This window comes from Schistocerca americana, chromosome 1, assembly GCF_021461395.2.
Source record: "Schistocerca americana isolate TAMUIC-IGC-003095 chromosome 1, iqSchAmer2.1, whole genome shotgun sequence".
Lineage (NCBI taxonomy): Eukaryota > Metazoa > Arthropoda > Insecta > Orthoptera > Acrididae > Schistocerca > Schistocerca americana.
The window spans coordinates 597,460,549-597,478,694 of NC_060119.1; the positions used below are offsets into that span (position 1 = coordinate 597,460,549).

The 18,146-nt window shown below is 37.3% G+C and overlaps 1 protein-coding gene across 7 annotated transcripts in view; it reads left to right on the forward strand.

The window, feature by feature from the left end:
- Window positions 1-18,146, forward strand: part of LOC124606997 (pantothenate kinase 3) — a 175,257-nt gene that overhangs the window by 78,694 nt on the left and 78,417 nt on the right. Inside the window, exon 1 of one of the 7 annotated variants that reach the window (XM_047139178.1) lies at window positions 12,232-12,398. The exons of 2 other annotated variants lie outside the window; for them this stretch is intronic. In XM_047139178.1, the coding sequence (XP_046995134.1) occupies window positions 12,293-12,398 (106 nt within the window). In that variant the 5' untranslated portion in view covers window positions 12,232-12,292. Of the gene's footprint in view, window positions 1-12,231; window positions 12,399-12,557; window positions 12,700-17,829; window positions 17,985-18,146 lie in introns of those variants that run through there. 4 more of the 7 variants (XM_047139154.1, XM_047139188.1, XM_047139162.1 and 1 more) reach the window with 4 other exon arrangements.

Below are 18,146 nucleotides of genomic sequence, written 5' to 3' on the forward strand. Positions count from 1 at the left end.
TTAACAGTTTTAGACCTGTTTGCAATCTAATCTGTTCTTAGAAGATGTAAGTAAAAACAGTTTAGTTCATTTCTGTGTCGGGATTTTAATTCACTGTCTGAAGTCTACCAACAACCTATTGTAGACATTCAACCAGAATATAAATCTACATTCTGATCGTATGAGAGACAGGAACTCATAGTCTATCTCGAAAGTTTTACTTCTAGTATTGTGGTACTGAATTTTGTAGTTCACATCTAAATCACTCTTGTAATGAACATATATTATTTTAGGAAATAAAGCAAGTGTAGAATACCTATATCCCCAAAAACAATTCTGCAAGATCTTTCATTATCAGCTTAACACAAGATTCTGGATGCACTTTTCTTTATAATAAATAGGGCCTCCTTTTGTTTGCTACACTGTCATGTACAATTATGCTGTAGGACAGAGGTGAGTGAAAATACTCTATCAATCCCTTTACTGGGTTAACATAATGAGACAGATTGCTAACTACAAAGCAAGCAGAACTAGAATTTCGGTTCAGTCATCCATGTACTAATGACACATTAGTTTGATGAAATGTTTTCTATCGGTAACATACACAAGAGGGCTTGAGTAAAACTTTGAGTCAATATCTGCAGCCATTTCCCTCAATTATTATGTATATGCTTTTTATCTTACAGATAAGCGAACACAGTTTCAAAAGACAACCAATAGTTAGTATTAACTATAAGATAAATCTAAAGCTGTGTTTCAGATCATCCATCGTCATTGGAATTCCTCAGAATAGTTTGTCAGCAAACTCATGAGTAAATAGCGGTTTTGGTAGGGAAGTGGCGCTACCAGGAGGGACCCTCCTCCTGCACTAATGGCATACCCAAAATCAGTTGCCTGTTTCCTGTCTGAAAGTGTTGTTCAGCTTGCAGTAATTTACGTTGATTTGTGCAATTTTAGTTAATAGAGTAAGCCAGTTCAGTTTGAATATTTTGTGATACTCTTAGTTATTCAGAAGCGATGGATATGCACACTAGATAGCGAGAAACTGTGCATAATACAAATAGAGGTATTTTCGAAGTAGAGAGCATTCATTCGTCAATGTAATTACAGCATGTATTGAAGAATTGAATCAAAAAGAGGTGTTGGTTAACGTTGCGAGTCCCAACCAAAGGCCTGAATTTTATACAAAAGTCACGAAAGGATGTATCAGAAAGAAGATGAAAATAAACCACATGGTTTACTCGAATCGCCTGGAATGAGCACTAACACTTTTAAGAGGAAGCCCATCGTTAAAGGCAGCTATAAAATATCCGTAATTCGGGAAACGATGGAGGGCTTTTATATCAGTCAAATAAATAAGTAAATTAATAGCGCCAACATTACACAAATTACTTATTCCAATAAAACAAAAAATCCATTTTCCATGGTAGAAAGTTGTTTCGCACAAGACACTGTGTAAAATGGGATTTCTCACAAAGAAATGTGCAACTAAAAGAAAGATTCTGGTAGAAATAACTGATGTAATTGACTGGCTATTCAGATACCTGATATAAGTAAGGAAATTAAAAGAGCAGAAACTTCTTTTATATCGACGAAGCTTGGATGGATAACAATATTATGTTGTTTGGCTCCTGGCATTGATGATATCGTGGACAGTGTTAATGGAAGCAATAGGATTATCGTAGTGAATATTCAATCTAATGCTGGCTTTATTCATTAGTCTGCATCAATGTTATTCCCTTCAAAATATTCACCATTCACTTATGCCAGAGCTTTTACCAAATACTGTAACACTTCTGGAACTCAGTTGTTGGGACAGCTTTAGTCCTCTCAATGATGTGCATTTAATCTCTTTATGCTGTAAAAGACTGCCATTTACAGTTTTTTTTATTTTTGGGAACAAATAAAAGTGACATAAACCGAATATTCAAGGAAGAGATTAGTGTTTTAACATTCCATCGATAATGAGGTCATTAGTGACACAGCAGAGGCTCAGATTAGGTAAGGATGGCGAAGAAAAGCGACCGTGCCCTTCCGAAGGAACCATCCCGGCATTTGCCTTAAGCGATTTAGGGAAATCACAGAAAACCTAAATCGGGATGATCGGATGCGGATTTGAACCGTCGTCGTCTCGAGTGCAAGTCCAGTGTCCTCATCACTGTGTTACCCTGCTTGGTCCGAATATGGGAGCTAGGGCATCATTACAATATTGTCTTTGGGGAAAAATTCACGAATATGCAACGAAATGTGATAAATGCAATATTATGGTGCAAGAACCACGAATTTCTCCGCCACATATCCAGACTTTTCTTAACAGATGGTTTTGTGCACAAGATGTCGAACTTCCTCCTCGTCCTTCCTCTGGGACGACTGAGCCTCAGATTCAATGTTATACCCGCAACTTATGTTTCGTCACATATTATGATTCCCTTCAATAGTTCTTTATCGCTATAAACTTCATCAAATAATCCCAAGCAATATGCATTCGCCACTATTTTTATTCAATTCAACAACTTTGTAACAGATTTACCTGAAACAATTCCATTGCATGTGCCAACTGATATGCCACCCTCATCACTGACATCTCTGCTTGCGATTTGGCTATCGTTCACAGTCATTTGTTTCGCTTTTTCGGTCAATTGATGTGCTGGGGAATCAGGACCCTTGGCTTCTTCAGTGTCCTCACAGCCATCTTTGAAACGCTTATACTACTTGTAAAGCCTTATTTTACTCATAGCAGGCTCACCAAAAGCAATGTTCAACACTTATAAATTTCTGATGTCTTTATCCCATTCCTATAACAGAAAGTCTCTAAGCCATTTTTATATAAAATAAATAATCCCTGATACTTCCAAAACACCTGTAACCTTTTTGACAGCTGATAACTTACTAAATAACCTATATATCTAAAGGTATACAGATACTTTTCAGGTGTGGTTAACACCATGACAAAAAAGTGGTGTGAATCGGACTAGTACAACACGCAAAATTACAAATTCCTCCTTAGTTTTTAAACATTCTTTGTTTAGCAAGAATTGTTGCATCTCAGTGAAGTCATTCAAAGAAAACTTCTACCTCTTAGTAGCAAGAATAAGCTTTAAATTCAACAAAATAGTTTAACTATACGGTTTTCAAAATTCTGTTGGAATATAACCACTGTTTTAGGAAATACTAGGTAAAAATGCATTCTAGTGAACTGGCATTTAGTTCTCTATTTGTTGTAGATATATACATCCTGACTTCCTACTTATATCAATATAATTTACTCTCTAACATTGTGTTTCAAAAGCATGTAATCATCTTTTATATTCTGTGTGGTGCACTTTATATAAAAGGAGATGTTCCTCAAATGTATGTGTATCTGTACACTTCGTTGCCACTGATTTAAAGCCCATGTACCATGGGAGGGCAGGTACAACTTTGTGAAACAACCAATAGAAGGCAGAGAGGGGACTTTTTCGCTCACACATGAGCTTGCAGATAGATTATACCCCCATTTTAAAATGCACTATGCACCTGCAGACGTGAAACACTATACAGATGAAACAGCTGGCTAAAACTCATTTTGCGATCCGGATTTACGGCGGTATCCTATTTGTACACTACAGTTTGCTGTGCAGATGTGGTTGGTGCCCACAGCTTTGAGCAATTTTGCTCAAACCTCTAACTCCAACTCCCAGGATTGGACACATTTCGTATCTGCACAAATCTCCTGTTCGCATGCAACGATCTGTCTGCAGAGAAGTGATGTGTGCAAATATTTGTGCAGACAGATCTTTGCATGTGGACAGGCTTTTAGAGACTGATCATGACAGTACATGCTACTAGATTTTTTTCATCTCCTCATTTGTAACAAATTCTTGGACTTCCTTACTAACGTAATACATGTTTGTTCTGCAATATTCGATGTTATTTATATATAAGAGTGTCCTCTGTCAGGAATAAGTTTCTTTGATTTTACGATTTCCGTCTGATCAAAAAACAAGTTAGTTGTGTGTTAGGAAGTCAGTGAATGTGAAAATGAAAACCTAATTGAGATGGCATACTGATCTGTAGCGTACCCCAAAGCCTAGTTTGCACTGGGAGGTGACTGTTTGTAAGTCGCCAAAACAGAATCGAAGGCTTCAGTTAACTGTATTTATATTTTTAATGTTGGAAAATAACAAATATAAGAGACAGTTAAATGAAAACGAGGCAGATGGAAGACAGTGATTAAACTGCTTACTATTTCAAAAGTAATCACCATAACTGTTAATATATTTATCGCACTTTGAGAGCAGATGGTCATTATCTTTATGGAAAAATGTTTGTGGTTTGCTATGGAACCACAATTTTAACCAGGTGTTCACCCCTTTGCCCAAATAAATTGATAGCCATGAATGTCTTCCTTCAGCTCTCCAAAAATATGGAAATCGCACTGGAAGAGATCTTCACTGTATGGAGGATGTGTAAGCGGTCCTGGCGAAAATTCTGCAGCGCAGGCGAAACAACCTTGGCAACAAGTGGGTAGGCATTATCCTGCAACAGATCGAGATAACTGTCAACATTCCTAAGTGTTCGACTTGTTGGTTCACTTTAATTTTTGCCATGTGCCCACCTAGAGCTCTGTATTAATTGTGGTGCTGTTTTTCAGAAACTCAATGAGCAGAGGCGCTTGTAGTCAAGGAAAAAGATCATCATGCTTTTCCTGGAGCAGGTTTACCTGTTGTTTCTACTGCGCTGGGAAATATGGAAGTAACAGCATAAAAACCACAATTTCACAGTTGATGTCATACTATTACTACATGCTAGCTGATTGGAGTGCCAGCATAGTTTCAGCTGTCAACAAAAAAAAAAAGTTCAAATGGCTCTGAGCACTATGGGACTTAACATCTATGGTCATCAGTCCCCTAGAACTTAGAACTACTTAAACCTAACTAACCTAAGGACATCACACAACACCCAGTCATCATGAGGCAGAGAAAATCCCTGACCCTGCGGGGAGTCGAACCCGTGAACCCAGGCGCGGTAAGCGAGAATGCTACCATACGACCACGATCTGCGGACAGCTCTGAAAAGGCTGCATTTTTTTGCTCTATAGATTTTCGTAGATTGTTGCAAGTGGATGGGCTTTTACAGCGTCTTGCATATCACTTACACTCATGTTGCATTAGTTCACTGTTCGAGAAGTGCTTGATAAGTATATTGAGCTCAGTGATGTAGTGGTAAATCTCAGTGTGTTTGATCACCTTCTGTTTTCCCGAGCTGACACTGTAGTTGTTAAGTGACATGTCATAGCCACAGAACAGATGTAGTACAGAAAGAAAAGCAGAAGGCAGCTCCTTTGACTTGTATGAAGTAAACCATTATGCTTGACGGCATACTGAAATTGAGTAAATGTGAAATGATAACTGCTGACTACTATGGCTCAAAATGGAAATCTTACAAAACAGAACTAATCTGATGAAATGACAACTTTTACAAAATGAAACGCTAACGAAAGAAGCTGTGATAAACACCTACTTAAAAACAAGTCACATAAGGTTTTAAATTCATTACTGTTCACATGTGAAAGCTGTGAACTGCCACTGCTTTTAGCTTCAGATGACAATAATGCTAGTTTGTTTTTAAATATTGGTTCTTTCCTTGCAGAAATTTAATTCTTACTTACTTTAATTACCTCTCAATTTCCTTTTTTGATACTTTGAGCTGATAAACCAACTGCACTTTTAACAGAAACAGCTGTTATGGGGCACACTGCAGGAGTTTTGGTGTTCATATCAGTGCCGGAATTTTCATTAATGTTTTCAGCCTGAAAGTAACACATAGGTATTATTTACATTTTTGTTTGAATGAACAGTCATTAATGGTTATTGACAGCCACCTGAAGTTAATTCAGAATAAATTGTCGAGTATGGATATTTAAAGTGGTTAGGGCAACTGCTTTGACAAGAGGGAACTCTGGCTTTGAGTCTCTGTCTGTCACAGATTTTTATGTCACTAATAGGTAGTATATCTATAATTAACAAAGCTGGCGCCAAGATATTCACATTCAGTGAATTTATTTAGAATTAACATAGGTATTACTTTAAATTAAGAGAGTGGGCTGCATTAAAATTTAATTTATACAAATATTTTAGCATTTTTATCTACTCTGTCGTTCCTTAGTTGCTTCAAAACTCACAAAGGTATGTTCTGTCTAGGCAACTAATTGAAGGCAGTTTGTTTATTGCCATTTATGTTTTGCTTCTTTTACTTATGAAGCATCTTCAGTGGATGTCTTCTTCATTATTTTCTACCAACAGTAAATACAAATATACACTGCATCACAAATTTGAGAAACGAGCATCTACGTGCACAAACTATCAGCATCTTAGCTGCACGCCTGATTGCATGTGGCACCATGAGACAGTGTGTACAAATAAAACAATTTAACTTCTATTTTCTCCATACTGTAGTGAGATGTGGTTTTCTTCCTAACTTCAAAAAGCATTTGGATATATTAACGACATTTAGTACACAGCAATGTATTGGCTTAAATGACCTAAATGTAAAGTAGCTGGGCATTACATTTTTCACTGCAGACCCTTGTAATTTTATGCTGCAGAGGACTAGGACATTAAGTATCACAGTAACTGAGACCAATATCGAGAAGACAAACAGTTCTTGGTCGAGCTGTGATATGGAACTGTAAGATGCAAAGGAATACAATTTTTTGCTCCATTTTATTTACTTAGAGTCGAATGAGAGGTATTATATACATTAGCAAAGAAATTCACAAATGTGTAGCAAGTCATTTTCAATTTCTTAAGGGAAAAGGATAACCTCTGAAGAAAAACAAATTCTAGGGGGTGATGTAGCTTTGCTTCATTGACATACAGTATTTTTTTTTTTTTTTACAGTTTAGTGATCTTTTATTGTTTACAGCAAGAAAATCATAAAGCTCATTTTTCTCATGTACTATTATGAGCTGCTTCATGGGAACTGCTCATTACTTTCCTGTGTGGTCTTTTCTCTTACTACTGCTCATTATGTATTTCTAACTTTGACAGTACATTGAACAGTAGTTTACTTTTAGTTAAGCCCAGTAGTAGAAATGTGCAGTTAATAAAATAAACAAAATAAAAAACTCATTATTTTTTCCAGTCATACAACAGCGAAAAGAATCAAGCACAATGAGAAGCTCAAACTGGAAGGTATTAAAGATCTTAAAATATCAGAAGAGTCTTACAAAAGTACAATGAAAAATAATATTAGTGTATTGCATCAGCATATTAAGTGATTAAAAAACAAATAGATGAATTTCTTGTTTGTTTAGGAGATAAGAAACAGAGAATGCACTAGGTGTACAATGTCTGTCTGAACATCATATAGTCACAGATATGGAAAAGGTAAATATAAGTGGGTGTGAGCTTTCAGCACATGTAAGCAGAGACAAAATGGAGAAAGGAGAGTTGCCATGTATATTAAAAGTTATCATAGTGTGAAAAATTTAAAAAAAATTGGTAGAGAAACACATAGAAGCATGAAAGCTTAAACTACATACTGGTAATTTTATACTTGTAATTATGTATCCGTGCCCTTGGGGAAATTCCAAACTGTTTCAGACAGAGGGAAACAAATTATAATTTGTGGGGATTTCAGTGTATAGTCTGATAGGAAGAATGAGCTTGGAGTATTAGTAAATCCTTTCAATTTGACATCAGTTATTGATTTTCATACTCAGGTAATACAGGAAAGTAGCACACCAATAGAAAATATTTTCATAGTCCAAGATAAATTTAATCAAATACACAGTAGCACTGTTAAGAATGGACTTTCTGACCATGATGCACTGCTAATTACAGTACATGACATGGCTCCACACAGTAATGCAAAACATTGCTCCAAAGGGGAGGGTTCAAGTAATGATTTAACGATTGCAAATGTAGATTGCAGCAGTTACCTTACATAATTAAAATATTATATTATTACATGATACTTATATGAGTATATTTGTAAATAATTTTTTAAGAAAACAGTGAAATGTAATTGTAAGAAACCATGTAAAAACCATGGCTTGCTAAAGGAATAAATATCTTGCAACCAGAAAATGATATCTAACAGTAAAAAAGAGTGATGACAAAGAAACAGTCAAATATTATAAAAACTACTGTACTATTACTAAAGAGATAAAAATGTCTAGCTATCAGAAAATGAAATGCATCTAACAGCAAGAAAGAGCAATGACACAGAAACAGCCAAATATTATAAAAACTACTGTATTATATTAGGAAAAGTTATTAAAAAATCCAGGAGTACGTTTTTACATCTGAGGTTAGCAATCCTGATAATAAAATTAAGACAATTGTGAATATTGTTGAAAGGGAAACAGAGCATCAAAGAGCGCAGGAAGACTGTATTACCATCAAACTGAATGAAAATTTTATTAACAGATGTTGAAAATATTTTTAATAATCATTTTTTAAGTGTTGTAGAGAAAATAGGATCCAGGTGCTCATTGCAAAAGTCAAATCTATATATGGAAGAGGCGAATCCCTGCAATTTGATAAAACTGAAATTCTACCACCTCTCTTTCTGAAGTTAGGAAAATAATAAACTCACTCAATAGTAAAAGAATGAATTGAACTGATGGCATCTCCAACAAAGTAATAAAACCTTGTTCCCAACAGATATGTAGGATTCACAGAGACATATGTAATAGCTCACTGAAACAGGGTATTTTTCCTGATAGATTGAAATGTACTATTGTTAAATCATTCCATAATAAAGAGGGGGGTAGGTTTGATGTCAACAACTACCATCCAATGCCACAGCTTTGTCCAAAAATTATTGAAAAAGCAATGCATTCACATATTTGTAAAAATTAAGTACTACTAGAATGCCAATTTGGTTTTCAGAAAGTATTTTCAACAGAAAATGCATTTTATGCTTTCACTGATAAAATATTAAATACTCTGAATAACCGAACTACACCAGTAGGGATTTCCTGTGATTTCTGAAAGGCTTTTGATTGTGTGAATCATGGAATTTTTCTAGGTAAGTTTAGGTATTGTGGCATGAGTGGGGCAGTGCCGAATGATTTAATTATATTTAATTGGAAGCATGCAGAAGGTTGAAATTAACAGTACAGAAAGTCTGCAAAAATCAGCAGAGTGCTCTAACTAGGGAGGTATCAAGAATGATGTCATACAGGATTCAGTCTTGGGTCCCAAATTGTTCTGAATATATATTAATGAATTGCCACCCTATATTCATGAAGATGCAAAACTAGTTACTTTTACCAATAATAAAAGTAATGTAATCACAGCCAAAAAACAAGAATTATCTGAGGAAATTGAAAATAATATATTTCAGAAATTTATTAAGTGGTTCTCTGCAAATTGACTCTCATCAAATTTTTGTATAACACAATATATACAGTTCTGTACAATAAATAGCACAACACAAATGGTAAATACAGAGTGAACAGAAGTCCGTAACTGAGGCAGCATATTCCAACTTTTTGGGTTTAACCATTTCTGAGAGATTGAACTGGAAGAAACGGATTGATGATTTGTTGAAATCTTTGAGTCCTGCTATTTATGCTACTAGGATTGTTGCAAATTTTGGTGATAAACATGTAAGCAAATTAGGTTACAATGCTTATTTTCATTCTCTGCTTTTGTACGACATTTTGGGGTAATTCATTATTAAGAAAAAAGTATTCATTGCACAAAAGTATGTAATCAGAATAATAGCTTGAGCTCTTGCAGACATTTATTTAAGGAACTAGGGATATTCACAGTAGGTTTATATATATATATATATATATATATATATATATATATATATATATATATATATATATTCAGTTATGAAATTTGTTGTTAATAACCCATCCCAATTGAAAAGCAATAGCCATATGCAACACGAGGTGAAAGTCTGATTGTAAGTATTTTGGGTTAAATCTTACTATTGCACAGAAAGAGGCGAATTATGCTGCCACAAAAATGTTTGGTCACTAATCAAATAGCAGCAAAGTCTGACAGATAACTAACGAACATTTAAAAACAAATTAAAATAATTTCCGAATAGCAACTCCTTCTACCCAATAGATGAATTTTTAGATTCAAATCAGTCATCTTGCAACTTATTAAAAAATCTTGAATTATGGCATGCCAAGACCCTGTTGTTAAACTGACACGTTCTACGTCATTATGAAGTGTCATAATCATGATCTATGGACCAAGTATTAAGGCCCGTCCACACGCAACGATCTGTCTGCGCAAATGTCTGCGCACAACACTTCTGCGCAGACAGATCGTTGCGTGTGGACAGAAGATTTGCACCAACCTGAGGTGTGTGCAAACCTGGAAGTTGGAGTTGGAGGTTTGAGCGAAACCTCTCAAATCTGTGGGTTCAAACCACATCTGCGCAGACAAGTTGGAGCGTGTGGACAGGAGATCGCCGCAAATCTGGCGCGAAACAGCTGTTTGCTCAGTCTAGTGTTTGTGCGCACAGGGCATTAAAATGGCTGATACTCTCAGTGTTCTCGAGAGTTTGTAAGTGAATTCATTGAAATATATAGAAACCACCCATGTTTGTGGAAGATTGAAAGTAAAGAATATAGTGACCGAGACAAAAAGACAGCAGCATACAACGCTGTAATTGAAAAATTGCGGGCAGTTGACGCCTCGGCAAACAAAGAAACAGTAATAAAAAAGTAAATTCGTTGCGAACTGGTTTGTAGCCTGGAACAAAAGTTTGTAACAGGTTGCTTCTACACAGTAGCGAACTGAAAATGCCTACTCAGAAACAAAGTAAACCATAGCTCATTGGCCATGTAGGTATATAATCTCTAATAATATAGGCCTACTGTGTTTCAAACACGTCTACAACACCAAAAATATTATCTGTAACTTTACAGACTTAATTTACTTGACTTGCCTTCATGAACTCATCCTTCAGGACAGCGTAATTAGCTTCACATGTGTTGGGTATTATTTCACTCAACGCTTGTTTCGATATTGCAGTTGAAAATTCCAAATCCGTGTAGCTCCTTCCTGTTGCTAGGAATATTAATGTTACCGCCAGCCGTTCAAGAGGATAAATTGCCCTTCTCATACAAGCATTTTTTCTCATAATATGAGAGGTTACAAGCTTTAAGAGATAATTATAAGTATCGACATCCATCAGCAAATAATTTCGCCAGTCGTTAAATTCGCCCTGCAACTCTCGCAGTAAAATTACGTGAGAAAACTGCTTTCGCAGCCACTGTCTACACCATTTTGACCGCTTTCTCTGTTTCCTGCGGTTGGTCTGAATGTTTTTTGCAACACAAGTTGCGAACACAGACCACAACAGAACTTCCTCCATTTCTATATTTCAAAATAACTGAAATAAATTTTTCACGTTTACGGGGAGCGTAGTCGCTTGGCACTGATATTTCTTTTCTACACCGACAGATGGCGGGCGAGTAGTAGATTGGGGTTTGTGTCGTGTGAACACACCTGACACCACACTTGCAGCGATCTTTTGCATGTACAGACACCTGCGCCGATGTCTGTGCAGACAGATCGTTGCGTGTGGACCGGGCTTTAATCTAATGTGTAATCCGTATCTATTCACCTTTGACTTCAGACTCAGCTGTTAACACAGTTTCAATATGGCAGACCCGCAGAATTTGCGCATGCGCGCTAAATTTCGGCACATGGATTCTGTGTATACACGATTTTGTGCCAGAGCGCTGTTGGCGAGACAGATTGGAAAATAGAATCTGGGAGCACAGGACGCGATGACCTTAGTCCCGAATATATCCTACTGTATTATCAATATGTTGTTTAGATTATACGACATAAATGACTCGAAGATCAATAAAGTTGTTCCAAATAAAAATACGAAACCTATATAATGATGCAGTAACGTTTCCTATGACTGTACTTTATAAATTCTGAAGTTTTGCGAAATTCATCATGTATCCATAAAATCAATTTTCGTTGTGTCAGAGCTGATCTCAAATTACATCCCAGTCGATAGAGCGTTGATAGTTGACAAACAATTCTACCCAGTCAAAACATTGATGTACAGGAAGTTCTAAATAATAAATTCTAGCCACAGATTCAGAAATGGCACAGGATGATAAATTTTGACATCAATAGTCATTATAGGTTTTTGCGGACACAAGTAGAAAAGATAATTGCCTTACTCTACATAATCTAATATCAACACCATCTTTAACTTGACTTTCAGTATATTATATTTTGAAGTCTGCAGCTTGTTGTTCGTGGTAACAATCACCGCATGTTTTGACTTCGCTATTGTGTCGCAAAGGGGCATTAATGGCGAGCGCCTGATGGGTTGGAGGGAGAATGACAAAAGAGCAATGGCGTGTGTCGTAATCTTGTCTTCAGATAGTTTGTTTATGTGCTGTATCACAGAGATGAAAGGCGATAAAATAGGTACGTGACTGTTCAACAGTCTTGTTAACAAAAATTTCTTACGTAATGAAACGTAATGCATCTGAACGCGCATGTTTCATCATTTGTTTTGGAAAGGAATATTGCCCCTTGCACCTAACATGTATGTGCAATGTATGGGTGGGCAAGGGTCAAGGCAGATATATTACATAAATCTATAGTTGTTGCTAATCATTCTGAGGCGGGATGCAGTCTGTTAAATTTATCGGTCTTTTGCCGGACATTCGTAATTCCAGTTGGCCTACAGATGAACGCGAGGTGATAAAACTTGTCTTCGGAATTGGTGAGCGTGGAATTTCAGTTATGGTTTATGCCTTACATTTTTGAGACACGATGCTCTAACGAATCTGTAAAATAAATCTTTTATATCCTACGAATTTCTCGGCATTGCAGATAGAATTCTGACTCAGATTACTTCATGTACTAATTTTTTGGCAGTTGTCATTCGTTTGGTTTCTTCTGTCGGCGTAATTAATTTGACACGTTTGAAGGTTCCAGTATTTACAAGCATTAGTAAAATCAAAGTTATGGGGTCTGTGTCATTGGTGGGTAATAGGAAGATTGAGAACCACTTTTCACGATACTGATTGAGACGGGCGGGTTTTTCATGCCATTTTGTGGTGCCAGTCAACTTTATATTCAAAGATATGTAGTTAGTGGATTTGTTAGGGAATGCAAAACGTATATTAATCAATGGTTATGAACATTTTGATGTATACACTTGTTTCTATTGTTTGGTCAACTTATCAATGTGTAACAAATTTAATTTCATAATTAACTACCCAATGATATGTGCATGATAAAGAATTGAGTGGAAACTCCATTCTTGACTGAATGTAGAGTTTTCCTGTTCATTGGTACACTTTCAAATTCGTTTTGTAGGGAGCAAACAAAATGGAGTCTAGGCCTACATATTCCTCCAGACTTCCACTCACACTTGCACAGAGTGCCAAGTTACGGTGCGTACATTGAAGTTCAGTCTTTCCTCTCCACTCCCAATCCAGTTACAATCAATTCCTAATCAAACTGCCTCCCGCCATTAATGCGTACCTCTACACAGTACTTGATTTGTAAAAAAAGAAGAGCTTCTGGTACTGTGACCTTCCAGGGGGTGTTTTTTTTAAATTTGGACTTATTAAAATGTTATTTTAGCACTTTTATATGCATTTTAAAAGTATGAATGCATTTGCTTTACATTACTTCAACCACAGCAAAATTACTGTCATTTCACATCTCGAAATCAGTGATGCGGACCATCACAAATCAAGCACTGCTGCTATCCACTCAGTGTCCAAAACTCTTTGTTTGCGCATCACACTCCTCCTCCTTCCCCAACCCCAGTCTCACCCTTACATGGCATATACAAAAGAGGGGGGGGGGGGCAAATATGGCTAAATAAATGTGTTCCTTACCATTGCACATCTTTATGGTTCCAAAATATTCATTCTCTTTCTTCATGCCTGCACAAACTGCCAAGTTCGTGTGTGTATATGGGAGCTCATTTTTCCTCTCCACTCTAGTTCCAGATGCTGTCAGTTCCTAACTAAACTGCCTCTTGCCATTGATGGGTATCCATACCCAGTCGTCCGCAGCTCGTGGTCGTGCGGTAGCGTTCTCGCTTCCCATGCCCGGGTTCGATTCCCGGCGGGGTCAGGGATTTTCTCTGCCTCGTGGTGACTGGGTGTTGTGTGATGTCCTTAGGTTAGTTAGGTTTAAGTAGTTCTAAGTTCTATGGGACTGATGACCATAGATGTTAAGTCCCATAGTGCTCAGAGCCTTTTGAACCATACCCAGTCAGTGTCCAAAACCCTGTCTACCCATCATATTCCTCTTCAACCCCCACTCCCCCCCTCTCCCAAACCCCTACCCACTCTAAAATGGGAGACACAAAAGTAGGGGAAATAAAGAATAGCTAAGTAAACATGTTTCTTACCACTTCACAGTTTTATGGTTCAAGAATGATCTTCCACTCTGCAACAGATTGTGCACTGATTTGAAACTTCTTGAAAAATTAGAAATGCATGCCCAACAGGAACTTGAACATGAGACCTTTGCCAATTACTGACAAGTGGAATGGTTACAGTATTTTCAAGTCTTGGCCCTACACACAATTTTAATATACCAGGAAGGTTCAGCTTTATGATTATCCTATACCTTTACTTACTTTTGGGAATCTCATTCATCCCACACCTTTATGTGCTAGCTGACATCTAATGCTAGATAAGATTATTAAACAAGTTTCTTGTAATACAGTTTTTGGATTTTGACACTACAGACTTGCTTCCATAGTATGTCACCTGAAGACTGCAGCCTATTTCAGTGTTGATAGTAGTCTCTGGTCACTGTGAAGGATGGCCAAGTCTCTATAGGTTTTTCTTTGGCTTGAAGTTGATAGGGTTGATTGTTTGGAAAAGAAGCAAATGTGTCTCAGATGCATTGCATGTGTTCAGTTTCTGTCATTTATGCAGTCTGATGAAAGTATGCAGTCTGGACTAACAAGTATGTTGTTATGGTGTGAAGTTTTCCTCCCACTGAAATTTGTTATTCATCAGGATAGTGCATTTGAACCAAAGCTGTTAATATTAAATGTAATTTTTCATGCACTCTTCGCGATGAAATTTAAGGCCAAATTCTAATCCAACGGCGATTAATTTTAACAGTATTCTCATTTTAAGACTGAGATACTTTGGGAGTAATTTGAGGAACCCAGTAAATTGATGTCGTGCCAGCTTAGGACAGTTTGTTTTCCATTTCTGTGCACACGAGTCACATAATATACCATAGACATTATTATTTTTTGATAAAAAAAGGATGTGGGGTGTCAGCTGTGGCTAGTAGAAGAAAATGCATATCATAGCTAACTACAATAAGGGCAACAGAAGTGAACCACAAAACTATAATCCAATGTTATTAACATTTGTCTGTTCCAGAATCATAGAACATACTCTTAACTCAGATGTGATGTGATACCGAAAACAATGTTCATTCGAAACTCGGTTTGCACTTACCACACAAGATGTCCTGTACACCATGGATCAAGGCAGTTGGGTAGATACAGCATTTATTGATCCCCAGTAAGCAGTTGTCTCAGTTCCACACTAGCGACGTTAATAAAAGTGCAACCATATTGGGTATCAAATGAAATTTGTGAATGGATTGAGGTGTTCTAGGTAGGGAGGGTGCTGTATATTACCTTGGCTGGTGAGTCATTGACAGATTTGGAAGTAACTTCAGGTGTGCCCCAAATGAAAGCTACAAATTTTCTTTGAGACATAGGCCTAACTGATATTTATTAACAGTTATATTGATGAGAGGTGACACAGTCACTTTGAAGATAACAGCAATCCAGAGTTAACAATAAGCACTGCATACAGTGAATGCTACAGACTCAGGAATGTGATCTTTAACATTATGCATGAACCAAAATTGGATAAGTAAAAATGCCATTAAAAAAGAGCTAGATCTTAAAAATGGATGCACAGTGAAATGTTAGTTCAAATTATAAATGCTAGCTCTCAAATAGGTGTGTGCAACATATGCAGTACACATTAAAGTAAATTGAAAGCAGTTTCTCAGAACATGAAAAAAGCCACAGTCACAATAGGCTCACCACTACTTTTTATGGGTATAACTTGTCATAATGCTAGCAGTCATAAATATGCACATTCCTTTTAGATCAATCTGAAGATGATCATTATGTTTGAAACCAGTCATGGAGTGAAACAAATACTTGTGTTCTTAGACTGTTGTAGTTTATGCAAGTGTACTGATTCTAGCTGGTTCAACTTCTGAAATTCTGAGGCTAACGTCAAGAATAAGGACACTTCTTCTCTACTGTACATGGGTTGACATTATTGTTTACCCATTAGAAGTGCAAGAATAATTTTTAGTATCCAGTGAGGGACCAAGGAAAGAGACAGTGTACACAATCCAGTCGCATAAATATGGCAACCACCTATGATTGACATCAGCGTGCGATAACCACTCACAGATGGCAGGTGACGGCACTAGCTGTGGAGGGTATATAAACTGTGTCACATGGATGCAGAAAACAGTGCAGTCATTGCCATAATGCAGAAATGCAGTGATGTACCTGAAGCCCAGACGAGGAAAGTCATTGGGTTTTGGGCCAATGGTGGAAACCTTTCCGAAACAGCTAAGTTTGTAAACTGTCTGCATGCCACTGTGGTTAAAGCATACTGCGCAGGACAAAATGACGCTATCCGAAACCAGCACCAAGGCCGTCATAGTGCACCACAGGCCAAAGCTGACAGAGGTGAATGACAGCTGCGGAGATGTGTACATGTGAAGATGTGCAACTATTTTTGAGCAAACGACCTCCTCAATGGTGGTTCAGCGTCTGTTTCTATGGACCTCCACTGAGTGGTGATAGGTGGCCTTTTCAGATGCATCACATTTTATGCTACATCAGACAGATAGCTGTTGATGTGTATGGCATGAAACCAAACGCTCTGCAGCCAGGAGGGAGTGTTATGGTCTGGGGAATGTTTTTGCGGCATTCCCTGGGTGATTTCATCTTTCTGGAAGGCACAACGGAACAACAAAGTATGCATCTATCCCTTGGGGGGCGAGGGGCCAGCATGTCAACTCATACACACTCTGTATTCCTTCAGCGTGATGGCATCTACCAGCAGTGCGATGAGGCTCACAGCTTACAAAGTACGTGCATGACTTGAAGAGCTCCAGGGTGGGTTTACTATACTCACCTGGCCCCAGACTTCCTGAATTTAAACCCAATCTAAAATGTGTGGGACCATCTTGACTGGATTTTCAACTGAGGTACCTAGCGCAGCTGGGTACAGCACTTGAGTCAACATGGCTCCACATCCCAGTCGATACCTTGCAGAACCTCATTGGCACTCTTTCTGCACATCTTGTGTTGCAAAAGACTTTTTCAAGGTGATGACATTAATGTGACTGGACATTGTATTTTGGTACTGAATTTGTAACCATTGGATGTTAATTATTTGTGGGTACATTATATTATGGGCGGTTGTCTTAAATTGCCACCAGAGAGCTTCAACATTTTTGTTTCCTACTGTATTGGAATTAAAGTTGTGCAATAGCCAGCTGACCTGTATGTTGCCTGAGGTTTAGGGTAGTTTGGAATATGATACTGTGATTGTTAATTTGTGAAGCTAATGAATGCAATGTGACAAACTATATTTTGGGTGGATGGTTTTTGTGACAAGCTTATCAGTGGTGTAGTCTGAAATCTGGGTTAGCTTCTAAGGTCATAGGTTGATTGTGAGCTGGCAAAGACAATGAATACTTTGTATTATTTGTATTGTAATTTTGTCCACTAAGTAATTTTATTTGTTATGGCGAATATCCTGTGAACTTTTGGGATTATGTTTACAATGTTTTTCAGATTTTTGTGGTTATATTCATGTCAGAATTTCACACAATTGCTTCATCTCATCGCTATCAAACATGTCGTCTCCTTTCTGCCCTCCTATTGGATGCTTATATCCAACAGATGACCCACCCCTTTGTTTCCTCATTGCAGCTCATCGCAAGTGCTACCAACATTGATTCTCAAAACACGTAAGTAATGGTGTTGTCCCTGTTCTAGATCATTACCATACCTAATGTTCATTTCATAGGACACACTATCTGAGTTCATTTCGTATGTGTTGTTTTCAAAAAGAAAAAAAAAGTCCTGTTTTGCATGCTGGATGTACCAAAATTTGCATGTGAATGTTTCAG